This window comes from Erinaceus europaeus, chromosome 9, assembly GCF_950295315.1.
Source record: "Erinaceus europaeus chromosome 9, mEriEur2.1, whole genome shotgun sequence".
Taxonomy (NCBI): domain Eukaryota; kingdom Metazoa; phylum Chordata; class Mammalia; order Eulipotyphla; family Erinaceidae; genus Erinaceus; species Erinaceus europaeus.
Window position 1 is genome coordinate 9,937,122 of NC_080170.1, and position 10,307 is coordinate 9,947,428.

The following is a 10,307-nucleotide window of genomic DNA, read 5'->3' on the forward strand; positions in this document are numbered from 1 at the left end:
ACATGGCACAAACCACAAGAATTGGCGTAAGGGTTCCGGTTCGAGCCCCCGGCTTCCCACCTGCGGGGGGGGGGGAGGGGGTTGGGGGGTGGGTGGCTTCATGGGTGGTAAAGCAGGTCTACAAGTGTCTATCTTTCTCTCCCCGTCTTCCTCTCCTCTCATTTCTCTGTCCTATCTAACAACAACATCAATGACAACAATAAAAAAACAAGGGCAACAAAAGGGAAAATTAATAATAATAACTTTAGATATTGTATAGGGAAAAAGTTCATACAAGGGCCAGGTGGTGGTGCACCTTGTTGAGCGCACACATTACAGTGCAAAAGGACCCAGGTTCAAGCCCCTGGTCCCCACCTGCAGGGGGGAAGCTTCACAAGTGGTGAAGCCGGGCTGCAGGTGTTCCTGTCTCTTTCCCTCTCAATTTCTGGCTGTTTCTATCCAATAAACAACAGTAATAATAATAAAAAGTTCATACATAGTGCAGGCTCTCAGGAGGCTTACAGTCTGGACCAAGCCTGTGACTCCCCCTTGCGCCCCCGAGACATCAGGGAGCCAGGCCCTGCCTGGCACACAGCAGTCTGCCAGTCTCAGGAAGCAGGTGTGGGGGCCCAGGGCCCCACCAGGTCAGACAAACACGAGCAACTTGAAGAGTTGCCGGGAGGGTCCCTGAAGGGCGGCCAGGCACAGCGTGGACAGTCTAGCAGCCACAGTCACCTGGGCAAAGTGGTTTTGCCGGGGCCAAGCACAAAGCCACCAGAGGACACAGCTCTGTTTATTACGCACACAGTCTGTTGAAACAAATCACCCGATCCTGCCAACAGGCCACTTCTTCCAGAGTGTAAAGGACAGTTTTCAGTTCCTTCCCCGGAGAGGGAGTGTGAGCGCTGAGCGCATGTGGAGCCCCTGCCTTCCGTGAGCTCTGGTCTCACCTGCAGCTGCACTCGCCCCGGAAGCCAGGCCCAGTCTCGAGTCCTCGCAGGTTCTGCCCGGGCAGGCGTAAGCCAGTCACTCCACCTCCATCTTACTCGTCTGCAGGGACTCCATGAAGGTCTGCCACTCGGCTGGGTAGAAGCGTTTATAGACATTGATCTTATTCCGGATCTGTTTCGGGGTGTCTTGGTAGTAGTTCTTCTCATCCCGCGCCATGGCCTAAGGAAGAAGAACCGAGTGAGGAGGGGGCTGGGCATGCAAACTGCCACCTCTCATGATGCCTGAGCTGAACCCCAAGGTGCAGACCCCTCAACTCAAAAACCAGTGTGCGGGGAGAGGGCTTCTAAGTGTCTCCAGGGAGTGGGCACACGGTCCAGCCCAGCAGCCCAAAGGAACCAGGTCCAGTGTCCAGCATAGCATCCTCTCTTTTTTAAATTTCTTTCTTTTTTATATTTATTTTCCCTTTTGTTGCCCTTGTTTTTTTATTGTTGTAGTTATTATTATTGATGTCATCATTGTTAAGACTGAGAGAAATGGAGAGAGGAGGGGTGGGCAGAGGGGGAGAGAAAGACAGACACCTGCAGACCTGCTTCACTGCCTGTGAAGCGACTCCTCTGCAGGCGGGGAGCCGGGGGCTCTGGGATCCTTACGCTGGTCCTTGCGCTTTGCGTCACATGCGCTTAACCCGCTGCACTAGCGCCCGGCTCCCTTTAATTTCTTTTCTTTATTAATGTTTCATAGCTGACAGTAAAATACAATAGTTTGTACATGCGTAACATTTCCCAGTTTTTTTGTTTGTTTTAATTTAATTTTTAACTTTTTTTTAACTACTAAGTCCTGGCTTATGGTGGTGTGAGGGATTGAACCTGGGACTTCGGAGCCTCAGGCATGAGAGTTTCTTTGCGTAACCAGTATGCTATCTAGCCCCAGTTTTCTACATAACAGTTCAACCCCAAGTAGGTGCTCCTCTGCCATCATGATCCAGCCTCTCAGTTTTTAAGAGGACTCAAAAAAACAAAAAACAAAAACACACCACAGGCGGGGACAAACTTTGACCTGAGACCGCACATAATTAAAGCATCAAGTTCTGGGCTGGGGAGACAGCACATGGTTATGAAAAAGCCTTTCACACCAGAGGCACCCAAGGCCCCAGGTTCAATCCCCAGCCAGAGCTGAGGAAATAAAAATTAAATATGCGGGTTAAGCACATGTGGCATGAAGTGCAAGGACCGGCATAAGGTTCCCAGTTCGAACCCCCGGCTCCCCACCTGCAGGGGAGTCACTTCCCAGGCGGTGAAGCAGGTCTGCAGGTGTCTGTCTTTCTCTCCCCCTCTCTGTCTCCCCCTCCTCTCTCCGTTTCTCTCTGTCCTATCCAACAACGACGACATCAACAATGAAAATGGGCAACAAAAGAGAAAATTAAAAAAATGTAAAAAAAAAGGAATTAAAAAGAAAAAAAGAAAGGCAAAATCTTTGAAAACAACGTGTTCCAGCAAAACTTAACCAAGTGGAATATGAACCACAAGCCATGCATTCTACTCCTACCCCCAGCTCCGTGTGACTCTCTACCAGCCCCACCTGGCCACGGCCAGGGGCCCCGCCTCTCACCTTGTAGTCCTCCCTGTGGTTCTCCACCATGTAGCGCACATAGTCGATAAGGTCTCGGGACAGTGTGTTGTCTTTCTTTTCTGGCAGGCTGGCCTCTGTCTCCAGGTCTGGGGTGAGAGGGGCCGGGGGGTGAGACTTTTTGCTGCCCACAACCAGAGCAGCCCTGCCAGCCTACTGCCCCGCCCCAACCTGAATGATGAGCTCTGCCTTCTGTCCCACACTCAGAGCTAGAACCTTCCTTCCTCGTCAAGTGCCTCAGACCCCAGGAAGGCCACCCATCCCTCAAGGCCTCTGAGGAGGAATCTCCACTTGGGTACAGGGAGATAGCACAGCGGCTTACAGACAGATTTTCCTGCCTGAGACTTCAAGTCCCCCACCACTGGGATCCCTTCTGCTCTAGAACTGCCAGAGAATGTTTCCTTAAAGTGTGACGTTAACGCTTGAAGTGGAAGGTCTAAATAAATGACAACCAGAACCCGAGGCTGGGTGGCACAGTGGGTAAAGCATTGGAACCACAGGCATAGAGGGTGGGGAACAGAGACACACCTGGGGCAGGGGGTAGGTAGCATAATGGTTATGTAAAAAAACTCCAAGGCTCCAAAGCCCTAGGTTCAATCCCCGCACCACCATACACCAGAGCAGAGCAGCTCTCTGGGGAAATAAACACCTGCAATGCTGCCCCACCACCTGTGAAGCTCTCCCTCTGCTCCAGGTGAGACTCGAGGTCCTCGGGCACCAGACCGTCTGCAGCCTGTTCTAGCACGTGTACGACTGACTGGTGCCCTTCATTTCTGCTTCATTATTCAGTTTCCCTCCTTCCTTCCCAGCTCGTTTAGGATGGTTCTGAGGACTGAACCTCAAAGCCTCTATTTGAATAAACATTATGCCATCTCCACAGCCCCAGTATTCAGTTTCCACGGAGTGTGGATATATGAGAAAGTGAGTTGTCATCGGAAAGGTTAAAGGATGGTGGAACCGCCTAGAGCCCACTCATCTGGGAGCAGGGCGGTGACGCAGCGGGTTAAGTGCTCGTGGCAGAAAGTGCACGGACTGGCATCAGGATCCCAGTTCGAGCCCCCGGCTCTAGGGGGTTCCCTTCACAGACAGTGAAGCAGGTCTGCAGGTGCGTCTATCTTTCTCTCCCCCTCTGTCTTCCCCTCCTCTCTTGATTTCTGTCCTATCCACAATAATATAAAAAAAGGGCAACATAAGGGGAAAAAGTTTAAAAAAAAAAAAAGTCCACTCATCATCCAGTCCATAAGAAGCTGAACGCTTCCTGAGACTCAGTAGACCCAGCTAGCCCAGCCCTCTCAGGCCTGCGACCTACAGAACAGTGGCCAGCACTCACCATTTAGCACATAGGGCTTCCGCACCAGCTCCTTGGGCCGCTCCACTCTGTCCACCTCCATGGCCTTCCCCTGCAGAGAACAGAGTCTGTGAGGCCAGTGTGGGAAAGTTCTGGAGGCTCCTGCTCATCCCAACACAACACGATGTGACAGACAAGGCGCATCGGGCCCTGAAGCTCCATGGTTCCAAGAGACACAAACAAATCTTTTCGCAGTCCTCGCCAGGATGAAGTCACAAGGAAGGTGCTTTCTGGGGGGGTGAAAGGCTGCTCAAGAGCATGGGGACAAACCAACTAGCCACTCAGCAGGCTTAGTGAGCACTTGTCATACCCTAAGTCCCACTGGGCACGATGTCCTGAGGCCCAGTAGTACGGTGGATAAAGCAGTGCCTGCTAAAGTCTAAAGACAGAAGCAAAGGTTCACTTTTTTGTTGTTTTGTTTTTAGAACTTTTATTTATTTTTATTTATTCCCTTTTGTTGCCCTTGCTGTTTTATTGTTGTAGTTATTATTGTTGTTGTTGTTGGATAGGACAGAGAGAAATGGAGAGAGGAGGGGAAGACAGAGAAGGGGAGAGAAAGATAGACACCTGCAGACCTGCTTCACCGCCTGTGAAGCGACTCCCCTGCAGGTGGGGAGCCGGGGTTCGAACTGGGATCCTTATGCTGGTCCTTGTGCTTTGCGCCACCTGCGTTTAACCCGCTGCACTACAGCCCGACTCCCAGAACTTTTATTTATTTATGAGAAAGATAGGCAGAGAAAGAACCAGACATCACTCTGGTACATGTGCAGCTGGGGACTGAACTCAGGACCTCAGTGTTGAGAATCCAGTGCTTTATCCACTGCACTACCTCCTGGGCCACCAAAGGTTCACTTTTTATTCATTTTTTTTAACACTTTTATTTACTTATTATTAGGTAGAGACGAAGATAAATCAAGAGGGGAAATATATACGGAGAGACTGAGAGACACCTGCATCTCTGCTTCACCACCCCCAGCTTCTCCCTGCAGGTGGGGACCAGGGGCTTGAACCCGGGTCCTTGCACACTGTAGTGCGTACATTTAAGCAGGTGTGCCACCGCCTGGCCCCAAAGGTTCACTTCTTAAAGGACAATGTAGTTGGGCCCAGGCAGTGGCACACCGGTTAAGTGCACATCAGCATCACTATACGCAAGGACCCAGGTTCCAACCCCAGCTCCCCACCTGCGGGGGAGGGGGGGGCACGCTTCATGAGCAGTAAAGCTGGTCTGCGGGTGTCTCGCTCTCTCTCTCTCTCTCTCTCTCCCCCCTTCCCTTCTCAATTTCTCTGTCCTATTCAAGAAAGAAAAGAGAAAAGGCCCTGCAGTTCTTGGCCATCTCCCTTCTGCTCCCTGCATACACAGGGGGCTTCCTACTGGCTGGCGGCTTGAGACTCTGCTCCTTCTGCCCAGGAGTGTGCTGACCACCCAAACAAGCTGTACTCTCCGTATGCACAAAAAGTAACGGGTTCAATTTGTTGCCGTGACTATGGGGAGGTCAGTAAGTGTCTGGCGGGGCCCAGTCTCCCGTGGACCCCAGTCCGGCCGGGTCTGCAGGCACCATCGACACGGCTCCCGGCAGGACGGCACCTTTCTCCTGAGCAGCGGCACCGCCTTGTTGGGGTCCATGGCCAGCCCCATCTCGGCCAGGTTCTGCCGCACCGACTTGCTGTGGTCCCAGGCATGTCGGATGTGGGAGCTGCGGGCAGAGACAAGGAGCAGGGCGTGACCGTGTCACCTCTCGGGCCGTCTCAACCGAAGCCCCCCGCGCCCCACCCCGGCCTCCGGCCGCCTCACCACTCGATCCGCGGCGCTGCCTTCCGCCGGGCATTGCGGTTCAGACGCTTGCGGTTCACACTGTAACCAAACTTCTGCCTCCGGGTCTTCCCCTTGGCCTTGGGCATCGCTTCGGCTAGGACGCCCGCAACTCAGGGACCGAGCGTTCCTCCCGCCGCACCACGTGGAGCGAACCGCTTCTTCCCGCGATGCGCGCACGACAAGCGCCAGAATTGTGGGAAGTGTAGTCCTCCCGAGACGGAGCCCGCGCGGAGTAGCGTGAGTCCCAGGATGCAACGCGCGAGGGCGCCGGCGCACAACGTTCCGTGGAGGTCCAATGCCCCGCCCCTTGCGTGATGACATCATCCAGAGGCGGAGTCCCGCGACGCTGCTTTCGCCACCGTTGTCGGGAAGATGGCGGCTCCAGGTCCCGCCACTCCGGGGACGCCCTTTGACCCTCCACAACCCCCGGTCATCGAGGGCTTTAGCCCCAGTGTCTACGCCAGTACCGAAAGCTTCAAGGAAAAATTCCTTCGCAAAACCCGCGAGAATCCAGTGGTCCCCATAGGTAAGCGGGGGCCGTAGGAACTGTAGGTGGACGGAACAGTGGTGTCGCGGGGAAGACTAGAGAGAGGGGCCGGGGGACCCGAGTGAGAACGGACCAAAGAGGAGGCGGCGGGCTGGGAGGGGGCGGAGTTTGCTTTCCGGGCGATGCCGGCGCGGGGGCCCGCGGGGAGGGGCGTCCAGGCCGGGGCCTGCCCTCCCCGCCGCTCTGTCCCTCCGCAGGCTGCCTGGGCACGGCGGCCGCCCTCAGCTACGGTCTCTTCTGCTTCCACCGCGGCCACAGCCAGCGCTCGCAGCTCATGATGCGCACCCGCATCGCCGCCCAGGGGTTCACGGTCGCGGCCATCTTGGTGGGTCTGTTTACTTCCGCCCTGAAGTCGCGAGCCTGAGAGGCCCGGGATTCACGCCCTCGCCTCCCCCGCCACCTGCAGTGTCAGCGGGGACAGCGAGCAGCCAGCTGCGCGACCGACCGATGGGATGGTCTTTTGGTCTCTGTTCTTCCGTCCCCAGGGAGCTCAGACTCGCCTCTGCGGAAAGGGGCAGGCTCTGGGGGCGCCCCACCTTCCCCTCGGCCGCCGTAATAAATGACACCCTGACCCACCTGAGGTTGGACGAATGCCGCCTGGCTCTCATCTGTGTGGTCTGGGGTCTTAGATTTAACCGGAACCCCATTAAAAGGTGAGGAAACCGTGTGGTCGTAACCACCACCAAACTTTCCTGGCAGTGATGCTCTTACTCAAAGCAGATTCCGGGGGTCCGGCGGTAGCGCAGCGGGTTAAGCGCACGTGTCGCGAAGCGCAAGCACAGGTGTAAGGATCCCGGTTCGAGCCCCCAGCTCCCCACCTGCAGGGGAGTCGCTTCACAGGTGGTGAAGCAGGTCTGCAGGTGTCTGTCTTTCTCCCCCCTCTGTCTTCCCCTCCCCTCTCCATTTCTCTCTGTCCTATCCAACAACAACGATGTCAATAACAAGGATAATAATGACTACAACAATGATCAAAAAGACCAACCAGGGTAACAAAAAAGGGGGGAAAGTAGCTCCCAGGAGCAGTGGATTCGTGGTGCAGGCACCCAGCCCCAGCAATAACCCTGGAGGCAAAAAAAAAAAAAAAAAAGTAGCAATTCCCAGGCCACTCTGTTCGAGATGTTAGTTTACTGGGTCCAGAGCGATGCTATTAACAAGCCTTCAATAGAAAACCTTTCTCTTTCTTTTTTTAAAAATATGTCTTTATTTTAGATAGAGGCAGAAATTGAGATGGAAGGGGGAACCAGAGAGGGCGGGAGAGACACCTGCAGCCCTGCTTCACCACTTGTGAGACTTCCCCCCTGCAGGTGGGGACGGGGGCTCAAACCCAGGTCTTTGTGCCCTGTAATGTGTGTGCTTAATCAGGTGCACCACCCACTCGCCGGGAAGCCTTCCTTCAGATGAGGTTTGCTATGAGCCTGTCAGACGGGACTGCTCTCCACTACCTCATTCAGCTGCTCACATCACCTCCTGAGGGCTCCCCTGATTTAGGCCAACCCCCCCCCCCCCCGTTCTTTGACTTTTTAGTTGTTTTTTTTTTTAACTTTTTTTTACTACCTTTTGTTTGATAGAAACAGCCAGAAATCTAGAGGGAAGGGGCTAATAGAGAGGCAGAGAGACACCTGCAACATTTCTTCACCGCTTGCAAAGCTTTCCCCCTGCAGGTAGGAACCAGGGACTTGAACCCAGGTCCCTGCTCACTGTGATGCGTGCGCTCAACCTGGTACACTACCACCTGGCCCCTTCTCTTTAGTTTTTCAAAGATTTATTTACTTGTGATAGGAGAGAGAGAGAAAGAACCAGAGAATTGTCTGGCACATGCAGTGTAGGGAGTCAAACCCAAACTCAGGAGCTCATGCTTGTAAGTCCAGCCTTCAGACCTTTATACCACCTCCTGGGCTACTCTCCTGCTTGGTTTTTGATACCTTGTACAGAAACAGGCTCAGAGAAGCAGCCTGTGTTCAGGCTGGGAAGATAGGGTAGTGGTTATGCAAAGACTTTCATGCCTGAGGCTTATTTTGAAGCTGATGTCCCAGGTTCAGTTCCTAGCACCACTGTTTGCCAAAGCTGAACAGTCATCTGGATTAAAAAAAAAAAAAAAAGTGAAGTCCCACATTGTGCCAGCGCCTTGTGTACCTAGTGTTTTAGGGTCCTGAAAGAAGAGGTTGGAGACCTAAGCTAATTTCAGAAGCCGACCTGCAAGTCCCCATCATGTACAGTCTCAGACAGGTATTCCCTGCCTAAAGACAGCTGCCCCTGAGCATTTGGACCCAGGCCCTTTGCTGTGGGGCTCCAGCAACACCAGCTGCAAGCTAGCAGAAGGGAAAGAGGGGCATGGGGAAGACACACCTCCGATGGGGGTAGACGGCATAACGGTATGCAAAGACTCTCATGCCTGCGCTTCTGAATTCCCAGGTTCAATCCCTAGTACCACCGTAACCCAGAGCTGAGCAGGGCTCTGATTAAAAAAGATACACTTCTACTTGAGGCCACACACACACACACACACACACACACACACACCGTACAGGGACTCCGCGTGGATGTGGGGGCGATCTGGCTGCGACATCTGTCACCCCATTGATCGCTAGGGTTGATTCGGCTGATCTGGCTGGCTAGGCAGGCATCCCCTTCATCCCTCACCGCTCCATGTGTGTCTCTCCTGAAGCTGGGTGCTCGGTTGAAGAGGACGGCCTTCCCAGAGTAGAGACGGACCGATCTTCGGTCGAGGATGTATGAGTAGCTGCGCTCCCCTGCTAGAACCTCCAAACAGGCTCTCCGGGGTTTTGCATAGCGAGAGCCAGCTACATGACGGGTCACCACAGGCTGTAAGGGGCATTTCCAGTGCAGAGCTGAAAGCCATATGTTATGACCCTTGGCTTCAAGATCTCAGGAGGGCTACCGAGTGGTGAGGGGCCCGTGGCACCTTTAAAGAGGATAGCCACTACTGTTGGTGATGGTGTGGCCACCGATATGAACATGTCAGAGTCCTAACTCCTGCTACTTCAAACTATACTGTTTGACTTGGGAAATAGCTCAGCTGGCAGAGTGCTGGGCCCGCATGCCTGAGACTTGCTTCAGTCCTTGGCAGTGCACACAGCACGGTAGTGCTCTGGCTAATAGCTTTCTCGCTCTCTTGGCCGAGAGAAATCTCTAAAAGATGTGATGGGGGCCAGGTGGTGGCACCTGGTTAAATGCACACATTACAGTGCACAAGGACCTGGGCTCAAGTCCCCAGTCCCCACCTGCAGGGGGGAAGCCTCACGAGTGGTGAAGCAGGTCTGCAGGTGTCTCCCTCTCTTATCTCTGCTTTCCTGTCTCTAAAGGCTGTGATGTTATTTGGAAGTGGGCTATTCACAGGCCAGGTGAAAACGAAGCCTTACAGGGTTACATACTGGGCGTGCGCAGGGCAGAGCAGTAGCGTGCAGGCGTGAGACACGAGGTCTCATCTCAGCGGGTTCTGGATGCGCCCTAATCCACACTGCAGGAGCGTGGACCCAAAGGCATAGAGGGCAGGTGCTGGGGACAGTGGGGTTCTGGCAGAGCTGGCAGAGAAGCCTGCGACACTGGTGGGCATCTTTGAGAAGGTGATGCTGTCACCACCCCGACTTCAGACCTCTGGCTTCCGAGCAGTGAGCCCAACAGTTGCCCTTGTGGGCGGCGGCTGTGGCACATTAGTTATAACAGCTCAAGCTGACTAAGACAGTGAGCAGTTACTCATCCACCGTTCGTGGCCTGGATGCAGCCTCGGGGGTGAAGGCGTGGGGGTGGGGGCAGGGAAGGGGGTGCACCACATCCAGAGGGGCCCTGCTGGAGCCAGGAGGGGTCTCTCCTCCAAGCTGCTGACCCACTGGGGACCTCAGTGCCGTTGGCCGGTACATGAGAGAATAGCAGGATGGTGTCACATGGACTCACTCAAGGATCAGGGGCACAGCAGTAAACTGGGGGGTGGGCAGCACTGGACAGAGTAGGGTGTCCACTTCACTCAAGGCCAAGAAGCTGGAAAAGCTCTCGACAAACAGCCCCGACACCAGTTGTGGCTTCCA

At 54.3% G+C, this 10,307-nt stretch overlaps 2 protein-coding genes across 3 annotated transcripts; one reads left to right on the plus strand and one right to left on the minus strand.

Annotated features, from left to right (window-relative positions):
- Positions 1-695: 695 nt before the first annotated feature.
- Positions 696-5,940, minus strand: NOP16 (NOP16 nucleolar protein). Of its 2 annotated transcripts, none has more exons than XM_016188684.2 (5): positions 5,697-5,940; positions 5,490-5,598; positions 3,887-3,956; positions 2,539-2,645; positions 696-1,061 (listed from the first exon to the last, which is right to left on the minus strand). In XM_016188684.2, exons 1-5 carry the CDS (start codon positions 5,801-5,803, stop codon positions 711-713), a joined length of 744 nt encoding a protein of 247 aa, XP_016044170.1. In that variant the 5' UTR covers positions 5,804-5,940; the 3' UTR covers positions 696-710. The 2 variants fall into 2 exon arrangements, with proteins under 2 accessions (XP_016044170.1, XP_007524424.1); XM_007524362.3 differs by having other exon boundaries at positions 755-1,149.
- Positions 5,941-6,041: 101 nt separating this feature from the next.
- HIGD2A (HIG1 hypoxia inducible domain family member 2A) lies at positions 6,042-6,859 on the plus strand. The gene is made up of 2 exons (XM_007524360.3): positions 6,042-6,243; positions 6,462-6,859. The coding sequence occupies exons 1-2, from the start codon at positions 6,090-6,092 to the stop codon at positions 6,626-6,628; spliced, it is 321 nt and encodes a 106-aa protein (XP_007524422.1). The 5' UTR covers positions 6,042-6,089; the 3' UTR covers positions 6,629-6,859.
- The last annotated feature ends 3,448 nt before the right edge of the window (positions 6,860-10,307 follow it).

Excerpts from the sequence above, each read along its gene's own strand:
- HIGD2A (XM_007524360.3), top strand. The coding sequence starts at position 6,090 with ATGGCGGCTCCAGGTCCCGCCACTCCGGGGACGCCCTTTGACCCTCCA. Across the intron at positions 6,244-6,461 it reads GAATCCAGTGGTCCCCATAG|GCTGCCTGGGCACGGCGGCC; the intron begins GTAAGCGGGGGC and ends GTCCCTCCGCAG.
- NOP16 (XM_016188684.2), bottom strand. The coding sequence starts at position 5,803 with ATGCCCAAGGCCAAGGGGAAGACCCGGAGGCAGAAGTTTGGTTACAGT. Across the intron at positions 5,599-5,696 it reads GCAGCGCCGCGGATCGAGTG|CTCCCACATCCGACATGCCT; the intron begins GTGAGGCGGCCG and ends CTCTGCCCGCAG. Across the intron at positions 3,957-5,489 it reads TGCCGCTGCTCAGGAGAAAG|GGGAAGGCCATGGAGGTGGA; the intron begins GTGCCGTCCTGC and ends TGTTCTCTGCAG.